Raw genomic sequence first — 22,642 nt, 5'->3', positions numbered from 1 at the left:
ATTTGTTCTCTCTTCATCAACGTTTTGGTCGCCCTTTGCTAGTTTTTAAAACACTCCTAATCCTCAGGCTTACTACTATTCTTTGCAACATTATAAGCCTCCTCTTTTAATCTAATACTATCCTTAACTTCCCTAGTAAGCGATGGATGAATCTCTCTTGCTGAGTTTTTGTTAATGGAATGTATTTTTTTGAACATTTTGAATTGTTTCATTAAATGTTTTCCACTGTTTATTTACTGCCATACCTCTTAGTCTATTTACCCAATCAACCTGAGCCAGCTTTCCCCTCATACCTATGTAATTGGCTTCGTTTAAGTTGAAGTTTCTTGTTTGGGACTGGAGTATGTCATTTTTGAACTTACTATGGAATTCAATTGTATTCTCACATTTTGCCAGAGGATCTTTTACTATGAGATTACTAATTAAACCTGCCTAGTTGCACAGTACTAGATCTAAATTAGCCTTATCCCTAGTTGGTTCCAGAACGTATTTTTCCAGAAAATTGTCGGAAAAGTATCCTACAAATTCATGTTCCAGGCTACCTTTGCCAATTTGATTTGTCCAGTCTATATGAAGATTAAAGCCCCCCCATAATTATTACGTTGCCTTTGTCACAAGCTCCAATTATGTCTTGTGTAACGCTCTTTCAGCAGCATAACTACTGCAAGGGGGTCTATAAATTACTCCCACAGCATTTTCTGACTTTTTGTCCCTAATCTGCACCCATACTGATTCTACTTCCTGATCTTCTGAACCAAGATCCTTTCTCACTACTGTCCTTATGTCATCCTTTACTATGAGGGCAAGCTACTTCTTCTTTTCCTTTCTGTGTGTCTTTTCGAAATGTTTTGTACCCTGGAATTTTTTATTTCTCGACCTTGGTCACCCTTGTAGCTATGTCTCTGTAATGGCGATTAGATCCAAACTGTTTATCTCTATTTGTGCCACTAGGTCATCTATCTTATTGTGGATGCTTCGCGCATTCGGATGAAGAGCCTTTAGTTTTATATTTTACTGCTATTCTTTGCATGGTCTTTATTTGCTGATGCACTATTACTGTTAAACTCTGTCCCTTCCTCTCACACTCAGTTTATCTTTACCCAAATTGCTACACTGCTCTATTGCCTCGACTTCTGTCTTTTGATTTCTAAATTTCCCTTCACCTGAGCCTTCGCTCTGCCCTCCCCCTTCCCTCCCCCTTTTGGTTTAAAGCCCTATTTATAATCCTAGTTATAAGATTCGCCAGGGCACTGGTTCCAGCCCGGTTTAAGTGGAATCCATCCCAACGGAACAGGTTCCCCTTTCCTCAATACTGGTGCCAGTGCTCCATTAATCGAAACTTCTTCTTTCCACACCTCTCTATGCCCATTGGCGCATGGCTCAAATAACGATCCAGAGATTATTACCTTTCAGCTTCTGTGTTTTAATTTGGACCCTAACTCGTCAAACACTCTCAGCAGAACATCATTCCTAGTTCCTACATGGACCACAACAACTGGATCCTCCCCCTCCCTCTCCAAGTATGTTACCAACCACGAAGAGATGTCTTTAACCCCTGGCAGGCAACTCCTGGCCATGGCTGCAGAGAATAGTATCTGTCCCCCTGACTATACTGTCCCCTGTCACATTCCTTTTCTCTCTCTTCACCACCCCCTCCCCCCACTTGAATGGCATCCAGCACCATGGTGCTGTGGTCAGTTTGTCCATCCACCCTGCAGTCCTTGTTCTCATCCACCCAGGCAGCAAGCACCTCCTACCTGTTGGTCAAAGTCCAGGGCTGAGACCCCTCCATCACTACGTCCTGGATCCTGTACCTGCCTAACTCGCAGTCACATCCTCCTGTCCCTGACTGTTGACCAATTCCAAAGTTCTGCTTAACCCAAGGAGTGTGACTGCCTCCTAGAACAAAGTGTCCAGTTAACTCTTCCCACCCTGATGCCCCGTAATATCTGCAGATCTGACTCCAGCTCAGCAACTCTGAGCCAAAGTTGCTCAAGCAGCAGACACTTGCAACAGATATGGTTGTCTACTAATGTTGTTACGGCACACCACCTGCCCTGCTCTGTCTGTCTGACCTTATTTATTTATTTGATTTCTAAATTAGTAACTAGTTAACTGAAGTAAAGTGATAGCAAGTTACAGTCGACTAGCTGGAGACAAAGAACTCTCACCAGATACTGGAGATAAAACAAAAAGAATAAAAAGCAGCACCTCCTTCCCCCTCTGCACCAAATTCCCAATTTTAGCACTCAGTTAAATGAAGCACTCTGTTCCCTGATTATTCTGTGCTCCACACTGTCACTTATGAACCAGCCTAAAAAATTAGTAGCATATTGATAAAAGTATCGTGTTGCTACCCGTAAAATGTGTTTTTTAAATCCTGCAACAGGTCATTTGTTAAAGGATTTCATATACAACTCTGCCATAAGCACAATAGCATTACAAGTTAGCAAGTGTAGTAAAATGGATCAGTGCAGCTTGCTTTTTTTTAGATACAAGGTTATGTGCTGTGTCATAGTTTGAAAGCATTTTAGCTTTCAGTTGTGTGTTTATTTCAACTTCAGTCGCCAGATTGAATAGAGTCAGTCAGGTGTTTGAGTGGCAGTAGTGCATATGTGTACAGTCTGAATGATGATATACATTGAATTCAATTCAAATGAGAACTGCAAAAAAGCAATCATTGTTTCATATGGGGATAATGATTACAAATTGACTTGATTTTGTTAAAAGCATGTCAAATTAATTGAAAAGTTGAATTTTTTGTCATGCTTTTAAGCCATTTCACATGACAAACATGAGTTTTAACAGTAGTGCTTTCCAGTTATTAATGTGTTATGTTCTGACCATCTTCTTTGGCCTCCTTATCTCGAGAGACAATGGGTAAGCGCCTGGAGGTGTCAGTGGTGAGTGGAGCAGCGCCTGGAGTGGCAATAAAGGCCAATTCTAGAGTGACAGGCTCTTCCACAGGTGCTGCAGAAAAATTTGTTTGTCGGGGCTGTTAGACAGTTGGCTCTCCCCTGACCATACTGCAACAACAACTTATTTATATTGTGTTACAACCGAGCTGGGAGGAATGCACTGTTTTCCTAGTTCCACTTCTCCACTGGTCACAACATATATTTAAATATTTACCCAGTTACCAATACGGTCAATCATGGACTCTTCTCTTTACCCATAGCTAATACAGTTTTACTTTGTACCATCTTTGCACTCAAATAATTCAAAGCAAAGTTAAATCCTAGACAAAGCATCTGCAATTACATTATTTTTTCCCGTAATGTGGATAATCTTTAAGTGATAAGGTTGCAACAGTAAACCCCATCAGAATAGTCTGGCATTCTGTTTTTGAATTTTTCCACAAAGGCTAGGGGGTTATTATCAGTTTATACCAGTGTGTCTCTGTAATCGTGGTGGACATAGACTTCAAAATGCTGAAGAGCTAGTAATAAGCCTAGGGTTTCTTTTTCCATTGTTGAATATCTTTTTTGGTGTTGATTTTGAAAAGTATCCCACTGGCCTTTATGCCTGATTCATTGTCTTGTAATAGGACTGCACCGACCCCCAGGTCACTAGCATCTATTGCTACCTTGAAGGGCTTAGTGAAACTTGGCGGAGCCAAGACTGGTTCATTAACCAAAATGACTTTCAGCCTCTCAAAAGATGCTTGGCACTCCCCTGACCACACGACCTTGGTTTTCTTTTTTGTAGCAAATCTGTCAGTGGAGCAGCTATAGTACTAAAATTTGGTATAAGCCACACATCCCCAAAAACCTCACGATTTCTCCCTTAGTCTTAGGGGTAGGGAACTCCACCAATGCTTGTACTTTTGCTGTTATTGGCAACCCTTGTCTTTGCCCTATTCTATGCTCAAGCTAGGTTACTCTGGCTTTTGCGAATACACTTTTGATAAGATTTATCACTAAATCAGCCAATTGTAATTTTCTAAACAGAGCTTCTAGTTGTTCCAAGTGATACTGTATACCAGCACATCGTCAAGGTAAACCACACAGTTAGGAACACTGGCTACCACTTGGTTCATTAGTCTCTGGAAAGTGGCTGGGGCATTTTTTAGCCCGAATAGCATCACTTGGCATTGGCAAAGACCATCTGGTGTGACAAAGGCCGATATTTCTTTAGCTTAGGGTGTTAAAGGAACCTGCCAGTATCCCTTTCACAAATCTATTTCTGTAAGAAATGTGGCACTGCCCACTCTGTCAATACAGTCAATTGGGTAGGAGTCTGCCTTTGTTACTGCAATAACCTTTCTGTAGTCCGTGCAGAATCTAGCTGAACTGTCAAGTTTAGGCACTAATACCACTGGGGAACTCCAGCTGCTTTGACTTGGTTCAATTAGGTGGTTTTCTAGCATGTATTGGATTTCTGCTTTTACCTGGGCCTGTTTCTCTGGACTTGAACGTTAAGGATGCTGTTTTATAGGTAAGAATTCCCCTACATCCACATCATGTGTGGCTAAGGTTGTACATCCTGGCTTGTCCCTATAGACTCCTTTAAATGCTGTGAGTAGCCTTGTTAGGTCTTCTCGTTGTTCTGCATCTAAATATGAAATCATCGTGTCCAATCTCCTGCACAATTTAGTATTAGCTATTGGGATAGTAGGAGGTTCAATTCAAGAATGGTCTAGGTCTCCTGCCTCATCCTCACAACCCTTTCATCCTTCAATGCCCCTACTACCCGACATACCTATGCTTGCTTATCCTCCTCCTAGTGATAATATTGTTTCAACATATTAATACGACACAACCGATTCTTTTTCTGGCGATCTGGGGTGTCAGTCGAATAATTTATTTTAATAATTCTTTTGACCACTTTATATGGACTACTGAACCATGCTTTCAGTGGTTCACCCTGTAAAGGCAGTAATACTAACACCTCATCCCCTGGTTGAAATGTTCGGGTCTTGGCATGCTTGTCTGCCCATTTCTTCATGGTTGTTTGGGAATCTTTAATGTGTTCCTAAGCCACTTTGCAGGCTCTGGTGAGCCGTTCCTGGAACACGAAAACGTAATCTAACGCAGAAGATCCGTCCCTCTGTTCTAAAAATTTTTCTTTAGTTCTAGAGGACCTCTTATCTCATGCCCATAAACTAATTCAAAAGGACTAAAACTGGTAGACTCATTAGGTGAATCCCTAGTGGCAAACAAAAGAAATTCTAGCCCTCTATTCCAGTCATGGGGGATATTCATGACTATGCCCTGATCATCGTTTTGAGGGTCTGATGGTACCTTTCTCGAGCCCCTTGTGTCAATGGGTGGTATGCTGAAGACTTTGTGTTATCCCCAAATTATCCATAACTTGCTGAAAAATTTTAGACGTAAAATTGGAACCTTGATCCGACTTAATCTCAATCAGTAATCCATATCTAGTGAAGAACTTCTCTACCACTACCTTAGCAGAAATGGTTCTCAAGGGAATGGCCTCTGGGAACCGAGTAGCCATATCCATGATAGTGAGTATATATTGGTGTCCCGCTTTTGCTTTCAGTAAAGGTCCTACACAGTCTACCAACATCCTACTAAATAGTTCCCGAAAAAATTAGAGGTGCCGGTTTTATGGCAAGTTGTGGTTTTCCCACAATCTGGCACACACAGCACATTTTACACAAAACTGCAAAATGAGCTCTGCCCATTAACCTGTTCTGCAAAAGCTGTGTCCAGCTTTCCTTTGGCCACTTCATCTGTCTGGCTATCTTTTCAAAAGAAATGAAAAATGCCTCTATGTCCCTTTCCTCAAATTTCGGGATGGCTTTTACAAAAGTAAACAGCTCTCCAGTGGGTCCTGGGCTGGAGTCCGATCTTTCCTCACCAGAATTTTCCTTGGAGCCAAGGCCCATCTTTTGACTTAATTCCAGCATTTTTAATTCGAATTTCCCTTCCTTCTCTTTAACTTTCTCCTTGAAATTCAAGCTTAAGCTTTTCTAATTCTGTTGCTTTTTCTTTGTCAAATTCAAGCTGCCTCATATGCAATTGAATTTTAGCTAATTCAACTGTATTACCATGTGGTTTGCCGCCGCCTGCTAATTGCAAATGCTGTGCTATTCCTGCAACTATGTTGGCTTTCTTAGCTCCTGGTTTTAACCCTAACACCAGCAATTCTGCCAAATCCTTCAGCCTAGCCTTGGTTAGGTTTCTCAAATCATTCAGGGATACATCCTCCTTCCCCAGAAAGGTCATAGCAACTGACACAGACATTCTTGTAGTGTAAACTTTACTAACGCACAAGAAACTGTGTGGTTTTTTTTACTTATCCTCTTTTTAATTATTATTACCCCACTTACAATTACACACCGTCGGTGTTGGGTTATCCCGCACAAGGCCGCCAATTATATGTGAAGACCGAGGGGGGAGGAGTGCACTGTTTTTCTAGTTCTGCTTCTCCACAGGTCGCTACATATGTTTAAATGTTTACCTAGTTACTGATACGGTCAATCATAGACTCTGCTCTTTATCCCAGAATAAAATGCACCAACCAGGTTTCTTTAATAAACAACAAAATTATCAGTTTATTATAAAACAAGAATTAATCAGTATCGAAGCAAAGCATTAACACAGATTGAAATATGAAAGTTCCCTTTTTACCTTCGCCCCTCACACACACACACACTCCGGTTAACCGAAAAATAAAGGGGTTTTCTCTTTAGAGCTCTATTACACAAAAAAAATACTTTGGTCAAATACTTGCTAATTCATGAAGAAAAAAAAGATATGAAAAGATGTCAGTTGCCCCTGTTTGGTTTGGCATCCCAAATACGCATAGACAGCTGTCTCTGGGATCTTCCTAGAACTGTTCTTTTCTGGTGATGTTGAGGATCAGCTTAACAGGCTTTCCAGAAGAAATGTGGCAACAGGGATTTCTGGCGGGGTTTCTGGCAGGCTTTTCAGGCGGAATGCAGCATCAATTTCTCTACTTCTTATACTCTCTTCTAACAGCTTCTCAAAGAGATGGAAAAGCTGGCAGGCTTTTCAAAGAGATGGAAAAAGGCTGCGCTGGGTTTTTTTCTTTGGCAGGTTGATTCTTAAACTCCTTTCAGAACACTGTCCATCCCCCAACTGTCTGTTCAAAGCAAAACTAAAAACAATATCTCAAGAGTCAAGCCTCCTGACCCCTATAAATCTGGATCTGTCACTTCTCTGTAAATATCTTCTCCAAGTCAAAAAGCCCCTGCTAGATACTTATCTGTAGACAGGTGACTTCCAGTAAGGGTTGTTTACAACCAAGTCCAAAAGACCATCCGATGACCCCATTGAAAAAAAATCTATGGAATTCTTTTCAGTTTTCCCAAATACATCTGTAATTCTCAAATACATTGAATCCTCATAAAAATACTTAACAAAAAATATAGAAGCTGCGTCATAACAGTAGCCCTTTAAGGTAATCAGATCTCCCATGGCACTTCACAGGACCATTATGAAACAAAATATGAGCCACATAAGGAGATATTAAATCAGATGACCAAAAACTTTGTTAAAGAGGTAGGTTTTAAGAAGTTTCTTAAACAAGAAAGTGAGGTCACGAGGCAGAGGGATGTAGAGAAGAAACTCCTGAGCTTGGGGCCTAGCCAGCTGAAGGCATGGCCACCAACGGCGGAGTGATTAAAATTGGGGATGCTGAAGAGGCCAGAATTAGATGAGTGCGGATATTTCGGAAGGTTGTGGGGTTGAAGGAGATTACAGGGGTAGGGGGGAGTGAGGCCATGAAGGGAAGCATTATAGGAAGTTTGGTCAGATGGGCTAGTGGAAGGGAGGGACACAGCAGAGGAAGCTGATCAGATGGTCACAGTCTTAATGACACAGAAGTCCATGAGCTCCTCGCACTTATTGTTGGAGGCGAGGGTGGAGGAGACGGGGAGAGGGGTTTAAGAAGACAGTTTTCAGTAGGGAAAAGAAGCCGGGAGTTATCTTTTGCATTCCAGGATGATCCTGGAATAGTGAGCAATATCTGGTGGTGCTTTGTGATCCAACCAGTTGTGACGGTGAATGGGTAAACCAGTTCACCATATCCTTTCAAGTCTCGACCCTTGGACTTAAGGGAGCAGAGATGAGGGCTGTACAAGGAGGAGAGAGAGTAATGCTTTTATTGGGACCGGGGCATCAAAGGCAGAGGTGAGGGTACGGTTGAGCAAAATCAATAACTGCAGAAATGTTGTGACGAATGAAGCGCCAAAGGCTAGAAAGTGGGATTTTGCAAGTGCAACTGTAAGTGAATTGGGGGATAGTTTTTTTTCCCAGTATACAGAAGGTAAGGTTGGGGCATGGAAGGGGGAATGCAAGTGGAGAGCGATACAAGGAAGTGATCAGAGATGGCCTTATCTGTGATTGATGCAATAGGACTACCAAGACCACGTGAGATGGCAAGGTTATGGGGGTGGCTGTGAATATGCGTTGGGGAGTTTACACAGAGGGAGAGATTAAGGGAGGATAAGAGGCAGTGAACTCGGAGAGAGAACATGATGGCCAGAATTTTACGTTGGGCGGGAGGCCCCCAACGACTGAAAAGTTAGTGGTGGGCCTGGGGAGAGACGCAGGGATTTTTCACTCCCCAGGCCCTTAATTGGTCTTGGGCGGGACTTCCACCTCCTTGAGGCAGGAAGTCCCACCTAATGGAGCTGCCAACCAATCAACGGGCACGGGCTAGCAGCTCTTAGTCCCAGCAGTGCCACCGAGAGCGGTGGTCACTGCTGGGACTATACCCAGCCGTCAGAGGCAAGAGGAAGGATGGCCCTGGAACAACGGTAAGTTTTTGGGGCCTTGCTGGGACAATTGGCTGGGCCCCGGCAAGGCAAGGGGGGTGGTTGTGCGTTGGGGGCGGTTGGGGCTTCGGGGGCAGTCCTCTTTGGGGCACTGGGTGCCCGATCAGGAGAGACCCGCCACCCCCACCCCAACCTGCAAGAACGTCGCCTGGTTTTACCAAGCAGGGTTCTTGGGGCCTTTGCTGTCTGGCTGCCGAGGGTAACTACCCACGGCAGCAGTAGGAGGACCTTAAGTCCAGTTATTGGCCACTTAAGGGCCTTGATTTTCCATAAAATTTCAACGGGGGTGGGAGGGGGTCTGGAATGGCTGCCCCCCACCTCCCACTCAATTTTACCCCCCCCCCCCCACCGCCACCAGCCCACTCGTTGTGGGGGAGGGGGGAAGGAAGGCTGTAAAATTCTGGCTGATGGAGGTTGAAATCACCGAAATGAAAAGTAAAAACTTCAGCATAATTACAATCTCGACAGATTGCTGACAGAATGTTGATGGTGTACGGAATGCAAAATCCAGCATTTGTGTTGAGAAGTTGTTGTTTGGTGCAGAGGCTGAGGGAAGAAAACAATGACGCTATCTCAGTGTGAACATTTTTTATTGTCCCTAGGCAGGTGGTAGAGAACGAGGTTTTTAAATGAGAGTGAGGGGGTGGAACAAGGTGAGATGCTGAAAGGGTAGAAAGTGCCAGAGGAGTAGGGGGTCAGTAAGCGCCACACTCACCGTGACAGTCTTGACGGCCCAAATGGTGGAAGATCTAGCCAGGTGGGGAAACTTCATTACGGGGGAAGGTTTTGTAGCGGTTTGATACAATTGTGTGGCTTGCTAGGCTAACTTTATTTATTTATTTAGCGATACAGCACTGAAACAGGCCCTTCGGCCCACCGAGTTTGTGCCGACAAACAACCACCCATTTATACTAATCCTACATTAATCCCATATTCCCTACCACATCCCCACCATTCTCCTACCACCTACCTATGCTAGGGGCAATTTACAGTGGCCAATTTACCTATCAACCTGCAAGTCTTTGGCTGTGGGAGGAAACCGGAGCACCCGGTGGAAACCCACGCGGTCACAGGGAGAACTTGCAAACTCCACACAGGCAGTACCCAGAACTGAACCCGGGTCGCTAGAGCTGTGAGGCTGCGGTGCTAACCACTGTGCCACTGTGCTGCCCCTAAACATGGAGGGCGATTAAGAGCCAACTACAGATGGTTCAGCATTTCCTTCTTCCAGTCAAACATGCAACCTGAAATGGACTGCACACTTAGTAAAAAGGATTGTGAACTTCAGTCTGAACACATCTCAGCCAGGTTTCCGTTAAGGCCATGATGTCGATGCAATCCTCCAGATGGCAAGGGCTTTATTCACAAGTGAACAGACATTCTGGAGGGAGATATATAGAGTGGCAGTGAGAGCTGATCCACTGGTAGAGTCCACAGGGTCAGCACTGGGAGGGTTGTGTTGGAAAGGAAGAAAATTGGCAAGATTAGCCCCCAGCACATGTCCTGGGTAGGAATTTGGTGAGAGAGTAGGATGGGGCCGTTGGTATTAAGATATTTTTGACTGGTTATTTTAGTACCACTAATGAAGGGCAAATTTTTAGTGGTTCCAATTGCCTACTTGGAGATCAAAAAAAGTCACTAACATTCTCTGAACTTCTGTCTGCAAATGGTTACTCTGGTAAATTGAAGAATCTTTGTCCCTAAATGTTTTAAAGTTGATGTGTTGCCCAATTAACATATCTTCACTAATTCTTCATCATAATGGCAGGTTCCTCCTCTTAACCTTTCTTTTGTTTTCCCCAAACTTGCCAAGTGTCTTCCGTCACCTGAACCCCTCTCAGAAAATGAGCGAACTGAAAAAATTTTATTTCTGAAGTGTTGCTTTGGAGCTGCAACAGCTTTACTTTCCCAAAAAGGAAGCTTTATTGTTTTCCTTTGTCATCCTGCCTCTCTGATGGGGAGGAGAATATACAGTGGTGGTGGTACCTGACATTTTGGAGTGCTTTTGGAATGGCTTTCGGAAGATACACTTGTGTCGTTCACTGTTTTGACCACTGTCAACATGTTAATCTTCTTTAAACGACTGAGTCTGCCTCACTGTGAACTTTATTTTATTCAGTGATGTCCAGTTGCATTTTCTGCACAGCAGAGTTTGATATTTTGACCTAATTTCTGATAGCTTACAACTTTCTATTTCACCTCCATTTTACAGGATGCCATGAGGTAAATACTTCTATTCAAATGAGAATTTTTATAGTATACATAGGAACGTACAGATTAAGTGCTCACTTTTTTCAATAGCTGTACATTTCATATAGTGAACCTGTGCTCTGGTAGTGAAGATGATTAAATTTATTATAAATTAATGGAACAGCACTTCTCCAGGTGAATCCTGGCACAGTTCCTTATTGCGTGGACCCTAGGTAGCATAGGTCATATGAATTCAGTGTGAGAGATGTTTCATCATAGCACTTGTAACAACCTATGTCTTAATGCGATAATTATGTACTAAAGTTGGTAATAAACATTCTGTCATGTTTCCTGCTAAGAAAGCAGATGTTGAGCTGAGTAAAACACTTGTCCAGCTCCTGTTGTGGTATAAATTGCATAACCAGAATATTAGTAATTGGCACAGTGGAATTTATATTCCTGATCAGTATCACTTTCTATTTAAAGCACTGATAGTGTAAAGAAAGGATTTGCTTGTCGTACAATTTTAAAAGCATTTATGCTAAGATAACTACAAGATGTGTTCAGACTGAAGTTCACAATCCCTTTTAGTTAGTGTGCCGTCCATTTCAGGTTGCATGTTTGACTGGAAGAAGGAAATGCTGAACCATCTGTAGTTGGCTCTTAATTGCCCTCCAAAATAGCCTAGCAAGCCACACAATTGTATCAAACCGCTACAAAAAATTTGAATAATAAAAATGGACAGATCACCCAGCATCGGCCAAGGCACCGGATACAAGAGCATACCCTGCCCAGTCAGCTCTGTAATGTGCTCCTCACTAAACATCTGGGGACTTGTGTCAAAATTGGGAGAACTGCCCACAGACTAGTCAACCAATAGCCTGACATAGTCATACTCACCGAATCATACCTAACAGCCAATGTCCCACACTTCTCCATCACCATCCCTGGGTATGTCCTGTCCCACCAGCAGGACAGGCCCACTAGAGGTGGCAGCACAGTGGTGTAGAGTCGGGAGGGAGTGACCCCGGGAGCCCTCAACATTGACTCCAGACCCCATTAAGTCTCATGGCATCAGGTCACAAATGGGCCAGGAAACCTGCTGATTACAGGTACCACCCTCCCTCAACTGATGCATCAGTATACCTCCATATTGAGCACCACTTGGAAGAAGCACTAAGAATAGCAAGGACACAGAATGTACTCTGGGTGGGGAACTTCAATGTCCATCACCAAGAGTGGCTCAGTAGCACTACTACTGTCTGAGTTGACTGAGTCCTAAAGGATGTATCTGCCAGACTGGGCCTGCGGAAGGTGAGGGAACAACATGAGGGGAAAAACCTACTTGACCTCGTCCTCACCAATCTACCTGTTGCAGATGCATCTATCCTTGACAGTATTGGTGGGAGTGACCACTGCACAGTTCTTGTGGAGACAACATCCCATCGTCACACTGAGGACACTATCCTCTTGTGTGGCACTAGCACTGTACTAAATGGGGTAGATTCAGAACAGACCTAGCAGCTCAAAATTGGGCATCCGTGAGATGCTGTGGGCCATCAACAGCAGATGAATTGAATTCTACCGCAATCTGTAACTTTATGGCCTGGCTGTACCATTACCATCAAGCCAGAGGTCCAACCCTGATTCAATGAGGAGTGTAGGAGAGCATGCCAGGATCAGCACCAGACATACTTAAAATGAGATGTCAGCCTGGTTAAGCTACAACACAGGTCTACATGCATGTTTAACAGCAGAACCAGTGTGCTATAGATGAGAGTTAAACGATTCCACAAGCAACGGATCAGGTCAAAGCAGAGGGACCTTGGAGTGCATCTCCACACATCACTGAAGGTAACATGACAGGTCTATAAGGTAGCTAAGAAAGCATATGGAATACTTATTAGTTGAGGCATAGAGTATAAGGGTAGGGAGGTTATGCTAGAACTGTATAAAACACTAGTTAGGGCACAGCTAAAGTACTGCTTACAATTCTGGTCACCACATTACAGGAAGGATGTGATCGCACTAGAGAGAGTACAGAGGAAATTTATGAGGATATTGCCAGGATTGGAAGATTTTAGCTGTGAGAAAAGATTGGATAAGCTGGGTTTGGTTTCTTTGGAATAGAGAAGGCTGAGGGGAGATTTAATTGAGGTGTGTAACATTATGAGGGACCTAAATAGAATGGATAGGAAGAAACTAATTCTCTGAGCAGAGAGGTCAATAACTAGGGGGCATAGATTTAAAGTATTTGGTAGAAGGATTTACAGGGATTTGAGAAACTTTTCCACTCAAAGGGTGGTGGGGGTCTGGAACTCACTGATGAAAGGGCAGTAGAGGCAGAAGTCCTCATTGCAATTGGATAAGCACTTGAAGTGCCATAACCTACAAGGATATGGACCAAGAGCTGGAAACTGGAATTGGACCTTTTTTTTTTGGCCGGCACGGCCATGATGGGCTGAATGGTTTCCTCTGTGCTGCAAATTTCTATGCTTCTCTGCAGTCCTGCCACATCCAATCGTGAATGGTGATGGACAGTTAAACAGCTAAGAGGAGGAGGAGGATGCTCCATGAACATCCCCATCCTGAATGATTTCAGAGCCCAGCATGTCAGTGCAAAAGTCAAGGCTGAAGTATTCACAACTATCTTCAGTCAGATGTGTCGAGTAGATGATCCATCTTGCCCTCCTCCTGAGGTCTCCAGCATCACAGGTGCCAGTCTTCAACCAATTCGATTCACTGCACAGGATATCAAGAAACGACTGGGCGCGCTGGATCAACAAAGCTATGGGCCTTGATAACACCCTGGCTGTAGCGTTGAAGACTTGTGCTCCAGAACTAGCTGCACCCTAGTCAAGTTATTCCAGTACAGCTACAATGCTGACATCACCAACAAAGTGGAAAATTGCCCAGGTATGACCTGTCCACAAAAGGCAGGGCAAATCCAATGCGGTTAGTTACTGCCCCATGAGTTGACTAAATCATCAAAGTGATGAAAGATGTTGTCAACAGTGCTATCAAGCTGACGTTACTCACCAATAACCTGCTAACCAGTGCTCAGATGTAATATTCATCAAAACACCCTCACTAATTCAACTTCCTGCTTTTACTGTCATGTAAGAAGAATAACAATACATGAAATTCGAAGGTAGAAGTTTAAATTATTTTTTCAGTCATATTTTTATTGTGTTCAGCTTAACATCTGTATGTTACAAGATTATATATACACTTCATACTTGCCGCAGATTCCTAAATATAGATTCATTATTCCCTGTTTAAACACGAACAATATTTTGGAGAATGTGTTCTTAGGTTTTATTGTGGCTCTACTTACAGATTTCCTGTGGTTCTGCTCACACACTCGCATTAACAGATGAGGGCTTGCTATATGCCTGGGGAGCTAATACAGCTGGGCAGCTGGGTAATGGGAATAAAATCGGGCAGCTGGTCCCAGTGCTGATCACTCTGGAGAAAGAAAGGTAATGTTGCTTTTCGCTAATGCCTAACAATTAATTCACTTTGTACAATTAGCCACCTATGTGTAACAGGCCCGTCCAGAAAATTTACTTCACCTTGCTGCTTAGCACAAAAGAAGTTGGCAAAAGGACACTTCATGTTGTTATGGTCTGGAGTGCATTGCCTGAAAAGCTGGTGGAAGCAGATTCAATAGTAACTTTCAGAAGGGAATTGGATAAATACTTGAAGAGCAAAAATTTGCAGGGCTGTGGGGGTGGGTGGGACTAACTAACTTTCAAAGAGACAGCACAGGCACAATGGGCAGAATGGCCTCCTGTGAATTGAAGCGATATCTTTAACGTAATAATCAATGCACTACCTCTTCAGTGACCTGATCAATGGTTAATTACTAATTTAATGGATACCCCATACATCTGATAATTTGGTAAATAGTGGGTACCTCAGCTGCACAGGAGGGGAGGAAGACGAGTGGAAGAGCAATAGTGATAGGGGATTTGATAGGGGAACAGACAGGTTTTTCTGCGGCCATAGACGTGACTCCAGGATGGTATGTTTCCTCCCTGGTGCCAAAGTCAAGAATGTCACAGAGTGGTCGCAGGACATTCTTCTGGGGGAGGATAAACAGCCAGAGTTGTGGTCCACATTGGTACCAACAACATAGATAGGAAGAGGGATGAGGTCCTGAAAGCAGATTTTAGGGAGCTAGGAAAGAGATTAAAAAGCAGGACCTCAAAAGTAGTAATCTCAGGATTACTCCCAGTGCCACATGCTAGTGAGCATAGGAATAAGAGGATTGAGCAATTGAACACATGGCTGGAGAATTGGTGAAGGAGGGAGGGCATAAGATTTCTGAGGCATTGTGACTGGTTGTGGGGTGGGTGGGACCTGTACAAGATGGGCAGGTTGCACCTTAAGAGGACTGGGCCTAACATCCGCACAGGGAGATTTGCTCGTGCTGTTGGGGAGGGTTTAAACTTGATTGGCAAGGGGATGGGAAGCTGAGAGAAAGCTCAGATTGGAGGAAAACAAAACTGGTAACAGGAAGTAGAATAATAGTAAGCAAAATTAGAAGACAGACAAAGAAAAGACAAGCATCAAGTAAGATCAGAATGCAGAATAATATTAAAAAGACAAAGTTAAGGGCACTCTATCTGAATGCACGCAGCATTCGCAACAAGGTAGATGATTTGAAGGTACAAATAGAGGTAAATGGGTATGATTTAATTGGCATTACAGAGATGTGGTTACAGGGTGACCAAGACTGGGTACAAAATATTCAAGGATACTCGTCATTTAGGAAGAATGGGCAAAAAGTAAAAGGAGGTCCGGTAACGCTGTTAATAAGAGACAAAATCACTACATTAGTGAGAGAGGATCGGAGATTGAAGGATCAAGATATAACATTAATTTGGGAGGAGCTAAGAAACAGCAAGGGGCAGCAAACCTTGGTGGGATTTGTTTATAGGCCATCAAACAGTAGTGGTAATGTTGGGCACAGTATAAATCAGGAAATTAGAGGTGCATGTAACATGGGCAATTCAGAAATAATGGGCGACTTCAATTTACATATAGACTGAGTAAACCTAATGGGCACTAATGCTGTAGAGGATAAATTCCTGCAGTGTATACAAGGTGGGTTTCTGGAGCAGTACGTTGAAGAACCAACTAGGGATCGGGCTATTTTAGATTTAGTATTACATAATGAGAAAGGGCTAATTAATAACCTTGCTGTAAAGGAGCCTTTGGGAAATAGTGATCATAATATGATAGAATTTTACAATAAGTTAGAAAGTGATATAGTTCATTCTGAAACTAGGGTCTTAAATCTGAACAAAGGAAACTATGAAGGTATATGGAGCAAGTTGGCTATGGTGGATTGGGAAAATACACTAAAAGATTGACGGTGGACAGGCAATGTCTAGTATTTATGAAGTATTACATGGTTTACAACAAATATGCATTCCTCTAAGACACAAAACCCCAACAGGAAAGATGAATCAACCGTGGCTAACAAAAGAAGTTAAAGATTGCATTAGATCAAAGGAAATGGCTTATAAGGTTGCCAGAAAAAGTGCCACATGCATTGTCAGCCCGAGGATTAGGAGCAATTTAGAACCCAGCAAAGGATGACCAAGTAGCTGATAAAGAAAGGGAAAAGAGAATATTAATGCAATCTAGCAAGAAACATAAAGGCAGACTGTAAAAGCTTCTTTGGGTATGTGAAAAGGAAAAGATTAGCAAGGACAAATGTGGGTCCATTACAAGCGGAGATAAGAGAATTTATAATGGGGAATAGGGGAATGGCGGAGAAATTGAACAATTACTTTGTGTCTGTCTTCATGGAGGAAGATACAGAAAATCTCCCAGAAATACTCGGTAACCAAGGGAGTTATGAAAATGAGGAACTGAAAGAAGTTAGTATTAATAGAGCGATAGTACTCAAAAAAATTTTTTTTTAACTGGATTGAAGATTGATAAATCCCCTGGATCAGATGAGATGCATCCCAGAGTGTTGAAGGAGGTGGCTATAGAGATAGTGGATGCATCGGTGGTTATCTTTCAAAATTCTATAGATTCTGAAAAGGTTCCTGCAGACTGGAAAGTTGCACGTGTAACCCCACTATTTAAGAAGGGAGGAAGAGAGACAATGGAGAACTACAGACCTGTTTGTTGTCAGTAGTAGGGAAAATGTTAGAATATGTTATAAAGGATGTGATAACTAGACATTTAGAAAATAATGCTATGATTGGTCAGAGTCAGCACTGATTTATGGAAGGGAAATCATGTTTGACAAACCTATTGGTGTTTTTTGAGGATGTTACGTGTAGCATAGGTAAAGGAGAACCAGTGGATGTCGTGGTGTTTGGATTTTCAGAAGGCTTTTGATAAGATCCCACATAGGAGGTTAATAAACAAAATTAGAGCACATGGGATTGGGTGTAATATACTGGTATGGATTGAGAATTGGTTGACAGACAGCAAACAGAGAGTAGGAATAAATGGGTCATTCTCAGGATGTCAGGCTGTTACTAGTGAGGTACCACAAGAATTGGTGCTTGGGCCACAGCTGTTCACAATGTATATAAATGATTTGGATGTGGGGACCAAATGTAATATTTCCAAATTTGCTGATGACACAAAACTAGGTGGGAATGTAAGTTGTGAGGAGGATGCAAGGAGGCTTCAAGGGGACTTGGACAGGCTGACTGGGCAAGTACATGGTAGGTGGAATATAATGTGAATAAGTGTGAAATGATCCACTTTGGTAGAAAAAACAGAGTATTTCTTAAATGGTGAGAGGTTGGGAAGTGTTGATGTCCAAAGAGACCTGGGTGTCCTTGTTCATGAGTAACTGAAAGCTAGCATGCAGGTGCAGCAAGCAATTAGGAAGGCAAATCGTATGTTGTCCTTCATGGCAAGGGGATTTAAGCACTGGAGTAAAAATGTCTTTCTGCGATTGTATAGAGCCTTGGTGAGACCACACCTGGAGTATTGTGTACAGTTTTGGTCTCCTTATCTAAGGACGGATATACTTGCCATAGAGGAAGTGAAACGAAGGTTCATCAGACTAAACACTGGGTTAGCGGGATTGTCCTATGAGGAAAGATTGAGGAAACTGGGCCCGTATAGTCTAGAGTTTCGCAGAATGAGAGGCGATCTAATTGAAACTTACAAAATCCTTACAGGGCATGACAGGGTGGATGTAGATAGGATTTGTACCCTGGCTGGTGAGTCTAGATCCAGGGGACATAGTCTCAGAAATAGGGACAGGCGATTTAAGACTGAGATGAGGAGGAATTTCTTTACTCAGAGGATGGTGAATCTTTGGAATTCTCTATCCCAGAGGGTTGTGGAAGCTCAATCTTTGAGCATGTTCAAGACAGAAATCGATAGATTTCTGGATACTAATGACATCAAGGGATGTGGGGATAGTGTGGGAAAGTGGCATTGAGGTAGATGCTGAGCCATGATCTAACTGAATGGTGGAGCAGGCTCGACGGGCTGAATGGCCTACTCCTGCTCCTATGTTCCTATGTCAGAAATCCAGCATACTGTGTAGGTGTAGCTGGATTTTGGGGTTTATGCCCCCGCCCCAGAATGTGGTGCTCTTGATCTCAGGGAGGTTACCACGGGCAGTAAGCCAGGGCCAAGTCGGGAAAAGCCATGGATAATAGGAGAAAGTTACTTGGTTGCTCACTTTGGCTGCTGGTTTCAGAGATGGTATTGTTCAGGGTGTCCACTTGGCCTCTGGACCATGCATGCTGCAGGGAGTTCCTAAGCAGTGGGAGTGGGTACCTTTTTGAGTGAGCATTTTATCTCTTTCGCTCATATAGAATCATACAGTACTGAAGGAGGCCATTTGGCCCATCTGCCAATGCTCGCTTTTTGAAAGAGCTATCCATTTAGTCCCATTACCTGCTCTTTTGCTATAGTCTGCAAGTTTTTTCTTTTCAAGTATATATCGAACTCTATTTTGGAAGTTACTATTGAATCTGCTTATACCACCATTTCATGCAGTGCATTACAAATCATCATAACTTACTGCATGAAACATTTTCATCTCCCCTCTAGTTCTTTTACCAATTCCATTAAATCTGTGCCCTCTGATTACTGAGCCTCCCAACTGTGGAACCAGTTTCTCCTTATTTACTCTATAAATCCCCTCCGCACTATAATTTTGAACACCTCTATTAAATCTCCCCTTAACCTTCCCATAATCTTCTAAGACCTAAAGCTTCGCATTAATCCTCAGTAAATTTAAGATCACTTTACCATCTTTTTAGTGACCAGTATTTCTCTGCATCATGTTCCCTATTCTGTGGTATTGTTTCTATACTGGAATAAGCTGCACATTGTTCACCTTGTATTAAAAAATTTACCTTTTTGTAGTATATGGTCATCATTATTTAAAATATTTTGTAAGTACACAATTGCAATCATGTAAAGCACGTTTGCTGGAAGTTTGATTATCAGCAGGTTACAGTGCATTGGGGTGGATACTTGCCTCTGATGTTTGAAAATTAAGTACGGTAAGCTTTTTCTAATTCTCAGTTTCAGCATATATAGTGCAGGATGTTTTCACTTTGCATATTTACAAGACAAAGTAAATTTACAACTTTGTACATCTGTTTGTAAACAAACTGAAAAGTCTGTTTATCTCCAAGGGCAGAATGGCGTCCTAATTATTTGATCTTCTCGCTCGCCCAGCTAAGAAACTTGTCAGAAAGGAGATCCTGATATCCTGAACATCATGCTTTCATCAGTAATAGCAATATGCAAGTGTATAGTACCTTTAATGTAACATAACGTTCCAAGATGCTTCACATAGGGGAGGGGAGCAGACACCAATTAGGAGAGCTGAGAGGTGTCGACCCCGGCTCAGTTGGTAACATTAGTCATGCACTCAAGCCCCACACCAGAGACTAGAGTACAAAATCCAAGCTGACACTCCAGTGCAGTACTGAGAGTCCTGCAGTGTCGAAGGTGCTGTATTTCAGATGATATGTTAAACCGAGGCCCTGTCCCCTCTCAGGTAAATTACACCAAGGCACTTTTTCAAAGAAGAGCAGGGGAGTTCTCCCCGGTGTATTTAGCCCTCAACCAACATCAAATAAATGACCATTGTTTTAGTGAAGAGACTTTTTAGAAAGTGGGGATAAACTTGGCAAGATGGAGGTTTTCTCAGGGGAGTTCTTTCAGAGGGCAGTGCCATAATGGGTGAAACTTGTATCATTGATAGTGGTGCAGAGGGAGGGGTCATATAGTGGGCTAGCATCAGGTGGGTGGTGGGATATAGAGTTGGAGAGGTGGGATGCAGTCAGGCCATGGAGGAATTTGTAAATGAAGGTGACAATTTTAAAGCTGCCTGTTTATAAAGATGGTGAGATAAGTAACTTCCAGTCTTCCTCAACAAGCAGCATAACATCCAGAATATTGACCATGCAAACTGCAATTCGGGGTGAGCCAAGTGGTTTGGTGTCTGGTGTTCTATCTCTTGAATCGCCCATCACCAACTTGGGATAAAAACAACCTAGCCAATACACCTACATTCCCAGAAGAAATATTTTTTTAAAACTGTTCTGTCAAAAAAAGTGTTGCTTTAATTGGAGGTATTTTTTTGTAACTTATGGGTTATTTGTTTGATTTCCTGGAGCCTGCTGTAGGAATGCTAAGTACTATCTCAGTACAACTTCGTTGATTATTTCTCTGGCAAGATACCTCAATCTCCACTCAACACAGCTCTGATCAGGGATTGAGTGAAGTGGGGATCAATCAACAGTCCCTTTCCCTGTTAGTGAGAGCTTGCAACTTAATGTGCAGTATGACCACACTGTCTTTTCTGATTAGCATTTGTGAAAAGAATGAAAACACAGAAGAGATAGGTTATGTTATATTTACCATTTCAAACGTCCTGCTTTACATACAAAAAAAGCACAGAAAATTGCTTCAACCATAATCATCCAAAGCTCTATCAATTCAGGAATTGATCCTTTAGATTGTAAGATTGCATATGTAACTTCATTCTTAAGAAAGCTGAGAGAGAAAACAGGATATTGCAAATACAGTACAAAAGTCAAGGCTGAAACATTCACAACCAGAAGTGCTGAGTGGATGATCCATTTCGGCTTCCTCCTGAGATTCCCACCAACTTCAGCCAATTTGATTCACTCCACGTGATATCAAAAAACGGCTGAAAGTACTGGATATAGCAAAGGCTATGGGCCCTGGCAACATTCCAGCTCTAGCACTGAAGACTTGTACTCCAGGACTAGATAAGCTGTTCCAGTACAGCTACAATACCAGCATCTACCTGACAATGTGGAAAATTGCCCAGGTATGTCCTGTCCACAAACAGCAGGACAAATCCAGTCCAGCCATTTGCCACCCAATCAGCTCAATCATCAGCAACGTGATGGAAGGTGTCGTCGACAGTGCTATCAAGAGGCACTTATACAGCAATAACCTGCTCACTGATGTTCAGTTTGGGTTTTGCCAGGACCACTCGGCTCCAAACATGGACAAAAGGCCTGGATTCCAGAGGTGAGGGGAGACATCAAGGCAGCATTTGACAGAGTGTGGAATCAAGGAGCCCGAGCAAAATTGAAGTCAGTGAGGGGGAAAACTCTCCACTGGTTGGATTCATAGCTAGCACCAAGGAAGATGGTTGTGGTTGTTGGAGGTCAACTATCTCAGCCCCAGGGTATCACTGCAGGAGTTCCTTGGTAGTGTCCCAGGCCCAACCATCTTCACTGCTTCCTCCGTGACCTTCCCTACATCATAAGGTCAAAAGTGGGGATGTTTGTTGATGATTGCACAGTGTTCTGTACCATTTGCAACTCCTCAGATACTGAAGCAGTTCGTGCCCACATGCAGCAAGACTTGGATAACATTCAGGCTTGGGCTGATAAGTGGCAAGTAACATTCATGCCACACAAATGCCAGACAGTGACCACCTCCAGCAAGAAAGAATCTAGCCATCTCCCCTCGACATTCAGCGGCAATACCATCGCTGAATCCCACACCATCAACATCCTGGGGTTATCACTGACCGGATATTTAACAGGAGCAGCCATATAAATACTGTGGCTACAAGAGCAGGTCAGAGGCTGGGAATTCTGCGGCGAATAACTCATCCCCTGACTCCCCAAAGTCTGTCCACCATCTACAAGTCAAGAATGTGATGGAATACTGTTCACTTGCCTGGATGAGTGCAGCTCCATCAACACTCAAGCTTCTTGACACCATCCAGGACAAAACAGCCTATTTGATTGGCACCCAAATCACCACCTTAAGTATTCACTCCCTCCATCACTGGTACACAGTAGAAGCAGTGTGTACCATCTAAAAGATGCACTGTAGCAACATGCCAAGGTTCCTTCGATAGCACCTTTTAAACCAAAGATCTCTACCACCTAGAAGAACAAGGGTAGCAGATGTATGGGAAACCACCACCTGCAAGTTCCCATCCAGTCATCCTGACTTAGAACTATATTACCTTTCCTTCACTGTTGCTGGGTCAAAATCCTGGAACTCCCTCCCTAACAGCACTGTGGGTGTACCTACCGCACATGGACTGCAGTGGTGCAGTTATGGGCGGCGCAGTGGTTAGCACCGCAGCCTCACAGCTCCAGCGACCCGGGTTCAATTCCGGGTACTGCCTGTGTGGAGTTTGCAAGTTCTCCCTGTGTCTGCGTGGGTTTCCTC

General features: G+C 43.1%; 1 protein-coding gene across 8 annotated transcripts in view; it reads left to right on the top strand.

The window, feature by feature from the left end:
• The window catches only part of rcbtb1 (regulator of chromosome condensation (RCC1) and BTB (POZ) domain containing protein 1), a 63,736-nt gene that overhangs the window by 24,333 nt on the left and 16,761 nt on the right, over positions 1-22,642 (top strand). For all 8 annotated transcript variants that reach the window (XM_068040309.1, XM_068040306.1, XM_068040302.1 and 5 more), the window contains one exon: positions 14,297-14,439. In XM_068040309.1, coding sequence (XP_067896410.1) covers positions 14,297-14,439 — 143 coding nt within the window. The remainder of the gene's footprint in view (positions 1-14,296; positions 14,440-22,642) is intronic.

This window comes from Heterodontus francisci, chromosome 10 (genome assembly GCF_036365525.1).
Source record: "Heterodontus francisci isolate sHetFra1 chromosome 10, sHetFra1.hap1, whole genome shotgun sequence".
Taxonomy (NCBI): domain Eukaryota; kingdom Metazoa; phylum Chordata; class Chondrichthyes; order Heterodontiformes; family Heterodontidae; genus Heterodontus; species Heterodontus francisci.
Note: the sequence above shows the minus strand (reverse complement) of the source record. Positions and strands in the feature narration are given on the sequence as shown.